Source organism: Staurois parvus, unplaced genomic scaffold (assembly GCF_062004578.1).
Source record: "Staurois parvus isolate SC_StPar_1 unplaced genomic scaffold, SC_StPar_1.0 ptg000562l, whole genome shotgun sequence".
In the NCBI taxonomy this organism is placed as follows: domain Eukaryota; kingdom Metazoa; phylum Chordata; class Amphibia; order Anura; family Ranidae; genus Staurois; species Staurois parvus.
In genome coordinates, this window is record NW_028318358.1 from 10,871,736 (window position 1) to 10,890,004 (window position 18,269).

At 44.1% G+C, this 18,269-nt stretch overlaps 1 protein-coding gene across 2 annotated transcripts in view; it reads left to right on the top strand.

Moving 5' to 3' along the window:
• Window positions 1–216: 216 nt before the first annotated feature.
• SPRYD3 (SPRY domain containing 3) overlaps window positions 217–18,269 on the top strand; it is a 60,792-nt gene continuing 42,739 nt past the window's right edge. The window contains exons 1-4 of one of the 2 annotated variants that reach the window (XM_089691472.1): window positions 217–312; window positions 2,233–2,368; window positions 13,356–13,431; window positions 16,173–16,297. In XM_089691472.1, the coding sequence (XP_089547598.1) occupies window positions 2,241–2,368; window positions 13,356–13,431; window positions 16,173–16,297 (329 nt within the window). In that variant the 5' untranslated portion in view covers window positions 217–312; window positions 2,233–2,240. Of the gene's footprint in view, window positions 396–2,232; window positions 2,369–13,355; window positions 13,432–16,172; window positions 16,298–18,269 lie in introns of both variants that reach the window. The other variant, XM_089691473.1, reaches the window with a different exon arrangement.

Consider the following 18,269-nt stretch of genomic DNA (forward strand, 5'->3'; position numbering starts at 1 on the left):
CATAGCACAGGGAAAATTCAAGCCTCCGGCCATTTTCTTGCAGTCTGCAGTTTACCTGATGCGGGTCACCAATCTCTGACAAGATGGCTGCCGCTCTGAAGACGTCAAGTAGTCCGGCCTATTGGTGCTCTAGAACGAGTTGCAGTAAAAAGTTATTTCCCGCCTGCTGAGCCAATATCTCTCCTGTGAATGGCTGCACCATTGTGTCCTTCACAATGGAGAGTGCTGACTGGCTGATGTCTGGAGAACAGAGCGGCGATTGGCCCAAATGCTGCCAGCCTGAGAAGTCACTGATGGTATCCATGGCGGAAGGTAAGCGGTCTGTGATGTGGGGAGAAGGAGCGGGGGATGTGGCGGAACCGGAGACGGGGAGTGACGGGCGCCATTAGCAGGTGGTGAGTGAGGAGTGGGAGCGCTGTGTGGTGCCCTGTGATGACTGTTATCTTCCCATATTGGGAGAGGAAAGAGTCCATCATATAGTGGAGGACCATGTCTGAGGAGGAAGAGGAGGGGAGCACAGCACATATAAAGAGGACCTGTCAGCATTGGCTGTACGATTCTGTATTCTGATGAGGGCAGTGAGGATGGTAGTAGGAGCTGTCAGGTGAGCTCCTGTCATCTCATACTGACCACACCGGCTGACTCCCAGCTCCTACATTACATAACAGGAGCACACCCCCGTATTCCAGCCATCAATATCAATCTTCATCCTGTCGCCTCTCCCCTCAGCTGATGTAGAAGCGGATTCCTTATTTTACTATGTGATGATCTAATACAGAGGAATGCCAGAGTCCACCGTGCTGCCGGCCATTCCTCTGCTCTCCATCGGCAGAATGCCGGCTGTCCTACACCATCATGTACAATGTGGGGCTGCTCTGCGTTGTACATGCTTTCAAGGTGAGGGGCAGTCAGAGGTCAAGAAGAAGTATGGATTCAGGGGACTGGTTGTCACAACTGGAAGGGGAGGAAGGCTGCAGGTTCTAGAACTGGAAAGCTGTGGGTTCCGGAAGCCGGCGCCTCTCTCCCCTCCCGGTTCCGGAAGCCGGCGCCTCTCTCCCCTCCCGGTTCCGGAAGCCGGCGCCTCTCTCCCCTCCCGGTTCCGGAAGCCGGCGCCTCGCTCCCCTCCCGGTTCCGGAAGCCGGCGCCTCGCTCCCCTCCCGGTTCCGGAAGCCGGCGCCTCGCTCCCCTCCCGGTTCCGGAAGCCGGCGCCTCGCTCCCCTCCCGGTTCCGGAAGCCGGCGCCTCCCAGTTCCCGAAGCCACAGCCTTGCCCCCCCCCCCCCCCATCCAGTTCAGGAACCGGGAGGAAGGCTGCGGGTCCGGGAACCGGGAGGAAGGCTGCGGGTCCGGGAACCGGGAGGGGAGGAAGGCTCCTGGCCTGGGAACCTTTTTAGGAAAGAAGGCTGGAGGTTCAGCAACAGGAGGGGAGGAACGCTGCAGGTCCAGGAGCTGGCAGGAAGGGGAACTGCGGGTGCAAGAACTGTTTAGGGAGGAAGATTGCAGCTCCAGAACTAGAGGGGAGGAAGGCTGTGGGTTCAGCAGCTGCAGGGGAGGAAGGTGGCGGGTTCAGGAACTGGCGGGGTGGAAATCTGCTGGTCCAAAATGAATGCTGAAATTTAGGTTTGAAATTTTGCACACTTACATTGGTCCACGTTTGCACAAGGTAGGTATACATCTCTCATACTTGAGTGATCCCTGGGAAAGCTGAAAATCTGTGTGGTAGTTGACATTTCAGCGGTGAGAGCAGTGATCTTGTCAGTCATGTCCTAAGAGATTTCCCTGTGCACACTGACCACAGGAGGTCAGTCACTAGAAGCAGACACCATTTTTTTTTTCTTGTGAATACAAGGCCTTCTCTGATTGGACAAGGTGGACTTCATGATGTTACTGTCCTGCCTCTGAAATCTGTTAGATCATCCCTTAAAAATGTGACGTCTTTTAATTATACTCAGAGTTCAGACAAATGTAAGGAAAATAGTTTGGGAGTCAAAGGGTGAATTATTATTTGTATTATTGACACATTAAGGATTGGTAAACTACAGTATATTCAACTTTTATTTTTAATATGCTTTAAATATGGCAGGCCCTGGTGCTGCAAAGGGCAGGCAGTCACTTGCCTATCAATGTCCAAAGAACTGTCCAGCTTTACATGCAGTTTTTGTTAGTGCTGCCATGTGCCATTGTTAACCTGGTAACTTCAGTCTGTTTATAAAGAATTTTTTTTTTTTTCCTAGGCTAAGACATGGATGACCTGAACCTTCACTACAGATTCCTGAACTGGAGACGGAGAATTCGAGAGATCCGCGAGGTGCGGGCAGTACGTTACCAGGAGAGGGCCAAGCATATTATGGTAGACGGGGATACCCTCAGGTACAAAGATGGCCTTGGTTTCATGTATCTTTGGGCTGTTTTCTGTACTCTGTGTAGGAGATATTTGTAAAACCGGTGCACAGAAAAGAGATGGTATTGGATGTGACATATGAAATATTTTTATGGTGTAAAATGCTGAGAAGAGATAGTGGTTACTAGAACTACATTATTTCTCTTAGTTAGGCTTTAACCCTTTGACTTGCCAAGGATGTGTTTTACACGTTCTGTCTTTAAAAGAGTAAAATCAAACCGATGGCAGTGATAAAGCTAGGGTTTAACAGAGAAGTATGAGTTAACTCAAACCCCCTCCCCCCCCCAAAAAAAGTTTTTATACTAGCCTAGGTGGATACAGCATCAATCCAATACTGCATCTGTCCCCTGGGCTGAGGAGCCCTGTTTTCCTTTCACTTCTGGGGGTTTTAAGGGTGGTTTAGGAGGTGGTATGTGGACCAGACCACAAGTTTCAGTGGGATGAGGACACCGAGACTGGACTTTGTGGGGGATTGCCTTTACCATCCAGAATGGTGTAGGACATCAAGGTGGCACAAACTACTACTTCCAAGTCAAGGTCTACAATGGGTGAATTGTCCCTGCAGTAATTATGTTTACTTGGTCACTATGACTGTGGTTAGGGGTGTAGTATGTTCCTAGGCATTTTCCCTCCTTGGGTGTTGAATATACATTTTGTTATTTGTTGGATTGCTGCCTGTGGATCTAGCAAGGTAATGGTAAATATACAACACTGCTTTCTCTGACACAGAAAAAGATCTTGGGAGATCAATGTTCTTTTCTAATGGGATTTTAGCTTATGGTAAGTATTTCCTTCTCCTTTACTAATTCCTGAGGTACTGCATAAATATAGTGTCCACAATGTGGTTTGTAGACATACAGAGGAATTTGGTTTAGACCTTCACGCCTCTCCTGATCAGGCTGGGCCTTTTACTTCAAAGTCCGGCGATGCATCCAAGACTGAGTAATTAACACTCCTTCAATGTAGAAAATGTTGTGCTAAGGTATGGGAAGTTAGACACACCAGTTCAGCTAAACCTGCTTGGGGTTTGTCCATGGTGTTTATTGGGCTTTTTAGACTCTCCAGTGTACCAATACCATATTCATCATTTAAAGTTTCTGATTTTGCAGATGGCCTTTCTTCTTGCCATTACCATGGCCAGAAGAGTTGGGGATTTACAAGCTTTCTCCATCATACAGCCTTGTCTGTTTTTCTAGCCAGATTAATACTTAAAGCCAGATCCTTTGCATCTACCAAAGGTAGGGCACGTTATTTTGTAGGACTCAGAAAATTATTCCTTTTGTGAAAGTGATGCTAGGGAAGAGAATGTCTAATCTTTAAATGTTCGAAGATGCCATCTTGGTAAACGTAGGTGATCTACAAGAAGACCCAGCTATATGCTTGCCTTGTTAGTGTCCTAAAAGGGCTTACAGGCTTCAAAGGCCACAGTGCACTGTCTACCAAGATCCATTTATAAACGTCCTGTTATTCAAGGGGCTAAAACAAGATCATGGCTCCACTGGTGCCTGCATTGATTCTGGGGCTCTCCTGTTCCTCCATGGTAAACTACTGTAAAATGTAGAGCAGGGGAGCTTGAGGATCCCCAATTATTTCCTATGACTTGATGAACCTGGAACTGCTCTGTATCAGGTCACTTCCAGGTTAAGAACTGTCATTTCCTGGCTACTGTAGCCAGGGAAGCAGCTAAGAGATCAAGATCTGTGTCCAGTTAGCTGCAGTGGCGAGCAGGAGAGACCCCCAGGGTCTAATAGATCCCTGATGTCTCCTAGTTTCCTGATGTCAACATAAAGAGGACCATTACCTGCCCATGCTAATACATAGGGGGCTTGTCAGTCCTTGTTATATCAACATAGATAAATGGGCGAAAAAAGTGTAAAAGAAGAGAAATGTAATTTTGCTAAAACAAAAATATTAAGTTTTTTTAAAAGCACCCACTCTCACCCCCATACACACACCCCCAATGCAAACGTTTACATATTGTGCAACACCTGTAAGGTATCAGTGAACGTCCAAATGAAAGTAATAATTCTAGGGTCATAATTTGTGAAGTCCAAACTGATAACTTGTAAAGGATCTTAAAACTTCACCTATGGGTAATTTTTGGGTACTATGGTTTCACTATTTTACGGGTGCACACAATTTTAAGGTGTGGCATGTTTGATATCTTATTTACTCAATGTAACCTTGACTTTTTATATTTTACCAAAAAATTGGGTATTATATTTTGTTCTAAAATTATTTTATTTTTTTTTATTTCCTGAAAATATGCGTTTGATAAAGAGTTGAGCAAATACTATACAGCATTAAAAAAAAAATTGCAAGTACCATAATTTTTCTTTTGCATGGCCTCTGCTTTCAGGTTTAGCATACCCCTTAACACCAAGAACTATGGATTCTAAACAAGAAGGCAGTGTATACATAGAGCTTAGTTTTAGCTTGGTGTCTTAGGAAGTAGTAAGTCTCAATTCTCTCCTAAAGAATTCTCTCTCCTGTAAGAGCAAAGTGTAGCTGCTTACTTCAGCCTAGCTAAAGCAGCATTTCTCTCTGGCTCCTCGGGTAACATTGGACCCTCATTTTCAGTTCATTCACTGAGGTTGAGTTCTCCTTCTCTCCTTACTTTAGGATCTGTGGAAGCTGTTTCTGAACTTTCATCTGTGCCTGATCTTTCTGGATGATTGAGCCTTCCCACAGACAGCCAAAAGGGGAATGAGAAGTGCCTTTTTTTGCTTTGTGTCTGTTCCCCCTATGGGCAGGACAAATTCTGTGTTCATGCCCTATCGAACAGCTGGTAATTTCCATCTGCGATGTCTGAAGGTCCCATTCACAGCCATTATGGGTTGAAAAAGTGGAAAGAATCAATTAATGCACTTCATGGAGGAGCAACATCATTGACATGCATTGTGATGTCAGCACTCGGATGATGGATTGTCCTAATTGTAATTACCACTTGTGGGTCCCCTAAAATGATAAATACTGAAATGTTTATTGATTAAAGTACTGTATATGTAAACCTTGACCTTGTAAAACAACACATACAGTTTGAAAAAGAAATGAAAGGCAAAACATTTGTGTATAGATATACAAAAGGGAAAAAAGTTTTTGTAATTTTTTTATAAGTGATTACATACCCTCTATTCTTAGCTGCATAGAGAGCGGGGGAGGAGAAACAACGGGACACTGGTCTTCCCAGTGAATAGCTGTGCAGGGGAGGTGTCAGCACAAATCTGATCGTTAGAGGAGAGTAGGTTGCTTTCATACAGACACAGCTGATCACATGACAAGGTAAAAGGCCAGAACAGCTAGAAAACTGACCACGCTGTGTTCTCTTGCCTAGTGTGGTCAGTTTTTAATCTAAAAGCAGGAAGCAGGAGGGACTAGCAGGAACACCAGGGTTTTCACACAAAGGAAGCAATACATAGAGAACAGGATACTTTTTCATAGAAGTACATGGTAGAGCAGGCACATATCAGCAAAATGAAATGTTAGGGTAACGTATTCTTTAACTGTCCAACCTCACATGATTTCAGCAATATATTTCAAAGGTTAGCTGCATTTCCCAGGGAACTGTTCAAGGCAGAATTATTATAGTAAATGGAAAAAAATCCCCTTTACCTTTTTTTAGACTTGAGTTTTGCAGTATAGCCTACCAATTTTATTTGTTTACATGTCATTTTGATGTAAGGCGACTACTTCCTTGTTACGTGGTTGCTCAGAATAGAAAGAAGTACAGCATGGGAATTTACATTGTTTTTAGCTGGTTGTACCGTGAGTCACCCATTATTACTTATGCTGTATAGCAGCTTACAGAGTCTGAATTCCTAAATACATATTTGCATAATAGCCACTATTAGTCATGTTGTCATATTTTGTCTTGATTTTATGTAGGACTCCGTTTTGTCAATTAGTATTTTTAGTTTTTTTTCTTTCAACAGTTTGTTTTTTATTCTATATTTTTTTTCATGCGCAGATACTACGTACAATTTACATAATGCTCTCAGCGGCCACTAAACCTAAAGTGTAAAATATCTGCATTCTTAATTGCAGTACAGACCCTCTGTCCACAATAAGACACACCTACCTGCCTGCTCACAGTATTCTGCTGAATTTACACCAATCTTCACATGTGCAGCTCAATGAGCGTTCCCAGTGTGCTTTGGCTGTGTTGGAATTACTGACTCCCATCGCATGCATGGGATGACATCTTAACCTACTGGCCAATCAAGAGGCCGAAAACCAGGCACCAGAAAGTAGCTGGGGGGGTGGGGTGATGGCTATTGGCGAGGGATGTAACCGTCGCATTGCTGGAAGGTAAAGGGAAGATTTTCCATAGTTTACTTCTACTTTAAGTCAGTGTATCTTATGAGAGACTGGGCATCTGAAGACAGACAAAAAGTGTGCTTGCTGCAGTGCTTTAAAGTGAAAATTCAGAGGCACACTGTCGGAAGGGGAGAAGGGCACAACATAGTTTTCCACCAAGCACCAAAGGCAGAAGATGGGGCAAAAACTGATGAGGCCTAATTCGCAAGATAAAGTTGCCTACATAGTAACATACGTATTCAAAACTAAGGGCTTGTTCACACCATGAGGCATTATGCCACCCTCTTCTCTACCCACCTCCAGTGTGGCTTTGACCAAGCTGAGATTACCTTTTCCTTTTTGTAGGGAGTTAAAAAATAATTCTATTGTGTCAAGGATTATTCTTTAAAGCAGAAATATTACAGATGGATATGTGTGCTGTTTATTGGATAAGGGCGTGGCAAAGCACAATAGGGCCTCTGCTTGTTGTGTGTGTGACTGGTTTGTAGGGGAAAAGTGTGCTGAAAAGTTAATACGTAACAAAGGAACACCTTCCTAAACATGAAATATCTAAGCCATACAGGAGTACATAACCGCTTTACAGCCGTGCGATAGCCAGATGACAGCTACAGCACGGTTGTCCAGTTCTGGGAGGGCTTCTTATGACGTCCTCCCAGAATGCTCCCCCAGCGGAGCACACCTGGCGCTGTATGTGATTGCCGTGTCCTACGGACACATCTGATCGCATGACAAGGTAAAAGGCCAATCATAGCGGCCTTTTACCATGTGATCAGCATGGTCTAATGACACAGCTGATCACAAAGTAGATACAGTTTCTGATAACCGGCAAGTATCGGAGGACATCTGCGCTGTTAATCGGGGCACTGATTATCAGTGCTTCCCAAAAGGTGCCGCTCGATAGTGCTGCCCATCAGTGCTGCATATCATTGATTCATCATCCATGCCTCCTCATCAATTCTCATCAGTGCTGCCTATCAGTGTCCATCAACGCACATCAGTGAAGGAGCAATTTTACCTGTTTGCTAAATCTTATAATAGAAACAAAGAAACTTTTTTTTTTTTTATTCCCGGGTCATCTTCCAGGACAGCTTCACAATGAGAGGCTCCTCCCAGGAAACACCCGATCCTCTTATTTTCCTATAAGTAGCCTCTCTCTCCGTAGGGGACCCTCAGTATTTGTGTTTCCTCTGGCCAGAAACCAGCCCCGGACGCTACTCCCATTTGTTTTGTTTTTTTTGTCTGGCGGGGTACAGAGGCCTCCTGGCTGGGGCCCCCCTTTCTCCTCTTCTCAACAAGGCAGAGGCCTTATGGGGTGGCCTCAGCTAGGGTTCCCTAAAAATGCGGGGGGGAGACAGACCCCTCTGACTGTCCTGTGGGGCTCTCCAGGGGGGGCTGAGTCCACTCTGCTGACCTGTTCGGAAGTGCTGCTACCCTGTGGGGCAAAGCCTACCTTCCTCCACTGCATGCCGACATCTCCATAGTAACAAGGAGACGCGGACCAGTGACGTTACACCCACGTCAATTCCGGGACCCGAGGTGAGCCTCATATTTGCCCCACACCGTGGCCGCTCCATCCACTAGCGGCCGTGAGGGGAGGTTGGCGTACCTGGACCCAAGGGAGGGGGCGGCGACCCACCACCCTTAAAAGACAGCCGCACCGAGGGTGGGATGCGGCCAGAATGGAGGCAGATCTGTCTCAGCTGGGGGAGGCCAGCAGCAAGGTAGGAGCCTGTTTTCTGCCACGTACCTTTTTAACCCGGCACCTCAAGCATTTCCCCGCTGGATAAGATAGGGAAACAGGACCCGGGCACCATCGCGGTTCGAGAAGAGGAACCTTCCGGCACTTCCGACTCTGAGGAAGACTAGACGGAAGACTAGGACCACAGATAGCAAAGGTTCCTTTTTCCAGTAGAAGATACAGAAGGATGCACACTACTCTGAACGCATTAATCTCAGACACAATTCAAAACGGCTACAGGATAGAATTTTCACAACTCCCCCCTCGCAGGTTCTTCCCGACTCCACTGCCAAGGGAGGAAGGGAAGGCAAACGCACTTCTGAACCTCCTGGAAGAAATGCTCCAACAGAACGTGGTCAGTCGGAGGAGGAAGAGATGGGAAGAGGATTCTATTCCCATTTTTTTCTAAGAAGGAAGACTGCTGGGAAATATAGAATGCTATTCAACCTAAAGAAAGTGAACAAGTTCGTAAAACCCAAAAAATTCCGCATGGAGACGATCTACACGATGAAAGAAATCCTTCCACCTGGGCTATTCATGGCATCAATAGACCTAAAGGACGCATACCTTCACATCCCGATTTAAGGGAGGAGTCAAGGAAGTCTCTAAGGTTCGCGCTAAAGGGCAAAAACAGAACTATCTTGTTCCAGTTCAATGCACTCCCTTTCGGTCTGATTTTAGCGCCAAAGATATTTACGAAAATCCTAGAGGAACCTCTGCAAGGTTTGAGGCTAGAAGGGATAACTATCATCCCCTACCTGGACGACTTACTCTTGTTCGCAGATACGGAAAGATCTCTGAAGTGCCACGTGGAGCATATAGGTGGCTAATAAATATGGAGAAATCACAGTTAGTCATGAAGCTTGTCGGCCACATGACAGCAGCCATACTGGGCGTACAATGGGCACAACTACACTCCAGAAAGATTCCGAATCATGTCCTCTCCCTCTTGGATGGCAGCCAAGCTTCTCTAGATTCCAGCATTTGCCTCACGCACAAAGTGAGAGTCATTGGAGTGGTGGGAAAACATCCACATGTTGGAAGCTGGGAGGAAATGGAAACAATCCAACCCAACAAAAATTCACCACAGACTGAAGCGTGCGGGGGTGGGGCGTACACATGGAGGGTTGACTGACCCAGGGCAAGTGGGACCCGGAAACCGCAAAAAGGTCATCAAACTTCAAGGAATTACTGGCAATTTTCAGATCGCTTACAACCTTCCAGGAGAAAATAGAAGGAAAAGAGATTCAGATCCTGTCTGACAACATGACGGCCGTTGCATACTTGAACAGGCAAGGAGGCATGAGGTCCCCAAAACTAATGGGACTGGCGGAAACCCTCCTGAGCTGGGCAGAAAGAAGCCTGAAATCCATCACGGCGGTCCATCTAAAGGGAGACCTAAATCTGCTAGCAGATCAGCTGAGGCTAGAGGATCTCTTCGCCAGCCGAAGGAACGCAAAACTAGGAAAATACTTCTGCCTTCAAAGAGACCCCCAGAGCACGGGGACAGATGCACTGGCCCAGCCATGGGAGGGGGAACTCCTTTTTACGCTTTTCCACAATTCAGACTACTACCAAAAGTGGTACAGAAGATAGTCGTCTCGGGCCAGAGTCATCCTGATCGCTCCATTCTGGCCCAAAAGGTCATGGTTGTCCTTCCTGAAAAAACTGAGCCTAACAGACCCGTGGACAATACCACCCACGTACGACCTACTAGTGCAGGGGGCAGTGGTACACCCACACCCGGAAAAGCTGTTGTTGACCAGCATGGCTTCTGAGCGGAGCAGGCTAGCCAAAAAAAGGCTTATCAGAGAGAGTAGTTACCACCATCTTGGACAGGTGGAAAAAGTCTACAAATGCCACTTACGGCAAAATATGGAGAAAATTTTCCTTCTGGAGAAATAGGAATGAGTCGTCAGAAGCTCCTATCCTAAATACAGTACTCGAATTCCTTCAAGCCGGGGCAGACAAAAATTTGGCCGCCAATACACTCAAAGTGCAAGTAGCTGCTCTGTCTTAACTTCCTAGAGCTGAAACTAGGATCCCCTGGTGATCAGATTCCAGAGGGCCATCTCTAGACGCAGAGCCCCGTGCACGCCAAAATACCCCCTCTGGAATCTGGGCACAGTCTTAAGTTTCCAACAGAAACCCTTTGAACCCTTGGAGGAATGCTTTCTCAGGCATTTGACCCTCAAGACCACCCTTTTGATAGCCCTAGTCTCTGCTCGCAGAGTCAGCGAACTGCAAGCTCCATCAGTAACAGAGCCTTACTGCACAATACTGTTGGATCGGATTATCCTCCATACGGACCTGGCATTACCTACCAAAGGTCACATCGCACTTGCATAGATCACAAGAAATCGTAATACCATCCTTCTGTGGGAACCTCAGCAACGCCGAAGAAAGAGGCTACAACAAAATTGATGTAAGAAGATGCCTAATCTCGTACATCAAGTGCACTAAAGCATGGAGACGCTCATCCAGCCTCTTCATCTTATTCCAAGGACTGTATACAACGCCTCCAAAGGCACCATTACAAGATGGATAAGAGAAGCTATCTCAGAGGGGTACAAAACCGTCTCACTAACACCACCACCTGGCTTGAAATCACACACGACTAGGGCCACCGCAGCTATCTGGGCAGAGAGAGCTGGCGCCTCCGCCAGACAGATCTGCAGGGCCGCAACATGGTCCAGCTTCAGCACCTTCACCAGGCACTGCCTGTTGAACCTGATCACCAATAAGGACCAGGCGTTTGGCAGGAAGGTCCTGCAAGCAGCAGCCCCGCCTAATGTACGTATTCCTATTCAATCCTGTCATTGTGAAGCTGTCCTGGAGGATGACCCGGGAAAACGCAGTTATTTACCTGTTAACTGTATTTCCAGGAATCTTCCAGGACAGCGTAGCTCCCTCCCAATTACTGTATAGCTATATGCGCTGGCATTCGTCTTTCAATGAACTGGAAATATGTTTTTCCTGCTGTTATCTTTGTTTTATCCTAGGCCTTCGGTTATATTCCTGTACTGATGGTCCCCTACAGAGAGAGGCTACTTATAGGGAAAAAAGTGGATTGGGTGTTTTCTGGGAGGGAGGAGCCTATCTCTCATTATGAAGCTGTCCTGGAAGATTCCTGGAAATAGTTAACCTGTAAATAATTGCTTTTTTTTTTTTTTTTTTTTGGGGGGGGGGTTCATTTTTTTTTTTTTTTTTTTTTCCATTTATAGTGGGAAAAAAATAAACAAAAAACCCAGTGGTGATTAAATACCACCAAAAGAAAGATCTATTTGTGTGAAGAAAAAAAAGGATAAAAATTTCATATGGGTACAGTGTTGCATGACCGTGCAGTTGTCATTCAAAGTGCAACAGCGCTGAAAGCTGAAAATTGGCCTGGGCAAGAAGGGGGTAAAAGTGCCCGGTAGGCAAGTGGTTAAAGAAGAATCTGTGCTTGAACAGCGTAGCGTATCGTCAAATTTTTCTTCCTCCTTTTGCTGGCCTAAAACTGTAATCTGGGAGCTCTTGGCCACAAAGTTATTAATAGTACTTCAGTATTTCATATGCCTTTTTGGCTTCTTGGTGACTCTAGCCAGGTTTTTTTTTTTTTTTTTTGTGTCTGCCTGCCTGAGAGGAAGACTGAATAATGGGGGCTGTTTTTTTTTTTTTTTAATCAAAATTAAACGGCTGGATTTTAGGTGGCCATACACTGATCAAAATCCAGTTCAGCAGGGACTGAATACATTTCAGTCAGCATGTTGCCGTTCCTGCTCAACCGTAAATGATTGTTTGACAAAAATGTTTCAGCATATCCCTTCAATTGAATTCAAACAGTGGCTGTAGCAGTTGATCAATGTGTTCTAATGGCTGCATGTCCCAATGTCCAATTACAATGGGGTTGATATACTAAAACGCGAGAGTGCAAAATCTGGTGCAGCTCTGCTCTGAACAAGCTGAAGTTAGATTGGTTACTATGCACAGCTGCACCAGGTTTTGCACTCTCCAGTTTTCGTAAATCAAACTAAAAACACTGAAAAATGTTTGCTGACTTGGTGTATCTAAGCAATCTGCAGAGTGCTGAAAATATAAAAATGCACGCCATGCCTATACTTACCTACTGAATAACACAGAAATAAATTGGAGTCTTTTGGGAACTTTGCATCCTGGGCACCAAAATTGTAGTAAACCACGAGTGCTGGGAAGATGGTTATTGCTCCACCACATTTAACTATGTTTTTATCATGACCTGCAATCCATATTGTACATTTTATTAGAGATTTTTTTGTTTTTTAGATAGATATTTAATAGCATAGGCATTTTGCTCTGAATATAAACTTAGAGGGTGTTCTGTGCTTAGGTATTTTTGAGATTATATTTGTGGTATTGAAGCCTAAAGTGATATTAAAGGCATTTTATTTGTTTAATAAAATAACACACATCATATTAACCTGCTCTGTGCAGTTGTTGTCGTCACAGAGCAGCCCTGATCTTCCTCTTCCCGGGTCCCCTTCCGGCGCTCCTGGCCCCTGCCTCCTGCTGAGTGCACCCACAGCAAGCATCTTGCTATGGCGGCACCCAAGTAGTCATGCTCTGGAGCTGCTGCTCTGTGTGTTCATTCACACACAGAGCCGTGGCTCGGCCTGCCCCCTCTTTCTCCTCCATTGGCTCACTGGCTGTGCTTGACTATCTCAGCCAGTGAGGAGGGAGAGTCCCCAGCCAGCCGAAACTCTCGTGGACATCACTGGATTGTGATGGGGCTCAGGTAACCATTAGAGGGGCTGCTGACACCTGGAATGCAGGAAGGTAAAAATCCTTGAGCCTTTACAACCCCTTTAACTGCTCGAATGATTATTATTTCTGTTCTCACCAGTAACGTATTAGTAAACCTTGTTAATTCATTTTCTCAACAGTTACCACGGAAACTCTGGGGAGGTTGGCTGCTACGTTGCTCCTCGACCACTAAGTAAAGACAATAATTACTTTGAGGTGAGCTTTTGACAGGACAGAAACAAGCCTATTGTAAAGTTGACCACACATGGATCAGTTTTTTTCCAGCAGAAAAAAACTGAACAGATTCCCCCCACCTACTCAAGAGGTAGATAAAGGAATCATCCCTGTTGTTGTATTCTGACAGCGGAGACTCCACTGTAGTGCTGATTTGAAGGAAATATTTTCAACAAGCTGTTTTGAGAGAATTTGATCATTGGATTGACTGTGAAGGATAACTATAAATGTTATTTGGTTTAGAAATTAGAGAGTATGCACAAAAATGTAAGGTATAAGTGATATAATTTTTGTTTTTCCTACTGTATGGTAATGTATTTTATTTTGTGGCTGTTTCACAAATATGATGGAGCATAGTTGCTAATCCAGGATTCTGAACTAAGCGTGAGTGCAGCTTCATACAGTGCCAAAACCTGAAAACCAATGTAGGTGGGTTGTGACTAAATGAAAGCGTAAGTTAAAGGTTTGCCTGAGAAGTATGGTGGATTCTTGCCTCTCCCGCTGCCCACACTGCAAAATGCCACTCTGCTGAAGAATGGTCATCCCAAAAGTCTGAGCAGAAACCAAGCCTCTTTAGAGCTTTGATCTCCTGGGCCCTGATGTACTACATGGTTCCTTTTTGATGACCATTACGTCACTTCAGGGTACAGAAGTGACAATTTGGGTCAGCAAGGAAGAATTACTGAGTGCAGTAGGGGACTAGGAAATCAAATATTCAGGAGGATTGGTTTTAGAAGAGATTTTTAAGGGATGACTGGTGTACAGTAGTACAGGTAGTCGGAGAAGTAAATATTTATGATCTTTACAGAGAAATCTTAATTTTGCATTTTTACATTGTAAAAAAAAAAAAGGTCATGTCATCTTAACAAATAACTGCATGTGTTGTGTATGATAATCCTCATGCAATATACAGGCTCCAAACATTTGCAATAAAGACGTATTGAAACAATGCAATTTGGAGCAGTGACCCAGACTGTACATTGCTTCATTTTGCATTTTCAGTTTAGCAGAGGTCGCTTTTAATATATTTAGTAATTTTAATTCAGGATAATGGTTAAGCACTAACTTTTAGATCTAATTAAGCAATTGCATATGGCTTTGTTCTATATGTATAAACTTCTGCACTTATAAAGCATTTATAAACATAACTTTCAACAGTAAAGCAATATACAGTGCGATAAAAGGATATGGGACTTACAGGGCTTTAACTGACCAAGCTATGGATGTTCAAGTACTTACATATTCTGAAGTTACATATTACATAGTTAGTCTGGCTGAAAAAAAGACAAAAGTCCATCCAGTGCAACCATTAAAAAAAAAAAAAAAAAAGTGACAAATGAGCTTTTAAAACAAGCCCCCTCTGTAACTGAAGGCACTCTGGACCAATTCATCCTAAATTTCACAACCAAAGCACTAAAGTCATTCAACAGCTCAGCTCATGCTGAGCTGAGCTCATGCTTTGTTTACATAGACACAGCTGTGTTGACAGGGGAAAGTGATCCACAGTGTGTCCCTGCAGAGCTGGGAACAGGATCCATCACTTCCTCTTGTAGCAGCACCATCTAGTGTACACCAAGCTCATAGCTAGGTACAGTTAACCCTTTGATCACCCTAGATGTTAACCCCTTCCCAACCTGTGGCATTAGTACAGTGATCAGTGTATATTTATACACTGATAACAGTGTATATCACTGTATCTGTGTTACTGGTTCCCACAGTGTCGGTATACAAATTTCCGCTGCAATGTCGCAGTCCCGCTATAAGTCGCTGATCGCTGCCATTACTAGTATTAAAAGAAAAAAAAAACAAAACATTCCAGTATATGTCCCATAGTTTGTAGATGCTATAACTTTTGCGCAAACTAATCATATATGCTTATTAGGATTTTTTTTGTACCAAAAATATTTAGCAGAATACATTTTGGCGTAAATTTCTGAAGACCTTTTTTTTTTTTTTTTTTTTATTCTGTTTTATAGTAAAAAAAAAAAAAAAAAAAACAAAACACCTTTTTTTGCTTAACGCAAAAAGTAGAAACCTCACAGGTGATCAAATACCACCAAAAGAAATCCTCTATTTGTAAAGGGGGGAAAAAAAGGACAAATTTTGTTTTGGTACAGTGTTGCTTGACTGCGCAATTGGCAATTGAAATAACGCAGTGCCATATCACAAAAAATTGCCTGGTCAGGGGGGTAAATCTATTGGTGGACACGTGGTGAAGGTGTACCTGTCGCTCATACACAAATACTATTTTGGGTTTCCTTTTACTTATATGCTGCAGTACAGGTTTCAGTAGCAATAGTTCAGGTTTCAGAATGCAATACTTTGTACTGAGTTGCAGACAGTCCTTTATTCGGAGGCTCATCATAAGTTGTGTTAACTGTCAGTTTAGACTTTTTATATCCACTGTATATAAAAGAACCGGAACAACATTGTTTAGTGAGATGAGGTTTAGGGAATATATATTATTGAAGAATATCAATGCCTGTTTTATAAACTTGTCATTCTTTGGATGTTTTAAATAGCCATCATAAATTTGAAGAAAAAAAACTATTGTTAGTAACAACAGCCCAGCCACAATGTGCATAGTGAATTCATGTTAAATTAACTGCAGGTAAATGTTCCAGGTGTATTTGCTGTAAATGACATTCATTGACATTTAAATTCACCCAAGTGAGTCTTTTTTATTTCCCCATTTCTCGTGTAATGACTGTTTATTTTTATAGGTGTCTATTGTGGACCGTGGCGTTCGGGGGACAATCGCTGTTGGACTAGTGCCACAGTATTACAGTCTGGATCACCAACCAGGTTGGCTGCCGGATTCCGTGGCCTATCATGCGGATGATGGCAAGTAAGTCCTGTCATGAGATGGCTGGTAAAATCTCAAGAGAATCAAAAACTATTGATTGCTTGAAATGTAATATATTATTTTTTTTATTTATTTTTTTTAAATTACATGCACTCAGGGACAGTGTGAGACCATGTCACTGTGTAATGTTAGGAAAAAGGAACACAAGGTCCGCACAAATGCAAAGTGTGGGACTTCGGAATATCAATTTTTAGCGAAGAAAACTGTTTATACAGGTTTCTCTGGGTTTTTGATATTCCCGGATTGGGCTCCAGAGTTTGGGGGTTTTGAAATTTCGGGAGGGAAGAAATCCCCAACCCAGTGCCCATATCTTGCAGTAGACCAGCATATTGAGTGAAGGTGTGCACAGCACTAATAATGAAGGATCTGACCATAGCTCAGGACTCCCGTTAGAAGAAAGGTGTACTCCACTCAAGAGACAGCAGTCCATGCTGGAGGAGAGATTTTGTATCTATTGGGCTGAGTGAGTTGAGGAGGTCTGAGAGACCCTGGACAACTAGGTGAGTCCAGGGGACTGAAGGAATCTGAAGTCTCAGGGGTGAGAGCCTGCGGTATCACAGCAACCCCCCTATAGAGAGGTCAGGGAGTGGGCCCCTGCAGCTGGGTACTACAACTGAAATGGCTAAGAGCCAAGAGAGCTTGGAAAGCTGAATGCAACACACAGGTGCTGTGTGAGCCAATCAGAGGGATCAACAAAAAGCCAAGGTTAAGGCCTAAGCAGTGGCACTGCTAAAAGAGCCAAGTGGCTCGGCATACATAAACATTCTAGAGCCAATATAGACAGGAGCCATTATTTCTACCGACATGTCTTTTGGAGTATTGGAGGAAAGCAGACTATCCAGAAGAAACCAACACAAGTACAGAGAGAACATATAAACTCCATGAAGATAGGGATTTGAACGGATGACCATAGTGTTGCAAGGGAGAAAGGCTAACAACGTTACTGTTCTGCCTATATGGTTTTTATCCCAGAGATGTTGCAGTGTCCTGTTATATTGCTGGCATGTGTGAACTAGCTGAGGGAAGGAAAGGTATAGCCATAATAAATTGCCAGGCTTTTCCTGTCTTTGATATCTGTAGAACAATGGAGTGGAAACTGGTTGATTTATTTTTACATCAAACTAACATACAAAACATAGTTTTTAAGCTGTACAGTACCTGCCACTTCCAAAGAACTGGACATTGAGTGTATAAACAGATCACTTGTATGAAAACGTACTAGGATATTCTATCCCAGCTGTGTGTTTTTTTTTGGGGGGGTTTTTTTGTTTGGTTTTGTTTTTACAGTGGGATTACAGTATATAAGGGTTCATTTACACTAGTACACGTTCCCATGACTTGTAACACATCCGTGTGCACAGAAATGCTCTGCATAGCAGCCCACAGCATATACAGTGGATATCAGAAGTCTACACACCCCTGTTAAAATGTCAGGTTTTTGTGATGTAAACAAATGAGACCAAGATAAATCATTTCAGAACTTTATGTATTTTTGCATTTCCTGGTAGGAGGCGCACACCCTAAATACGTCGCCAGCCGCGGCTGTCAATCACCAGGTCCCGGCTAGTGATTACTTGCCGGCACCCGGTGATTTCTGACGCGGGGGAGAACTCCTCCCTGTCAGCTCGGGCACACTGCTTTGGATGGCTGCAGCACAGCTATCCAAAGTGGTGTGTTTACAGTGAAGCACACTGACAAGGCCCCCTATGTAAAATGCTCCCAGCACACAGTTAACCCTTTGATTGCCCCCTTCCTGCCCAGTGCCATTAGTACAATGTCAGTGCTTTTTTTTTTTTTTTTTTTTTAACCACTGATCACTGTATCGATGTCACTGGGGATGTCAGTGACACCAAGTCAGTTCCCTCCAGAGTCAGAATGTCCACCGCAGTCCCGCTATAAGTCGCTGGTCACCGCCATTACTAGTAAAAAGAAGAAAAAAATTCCAGTATCTATA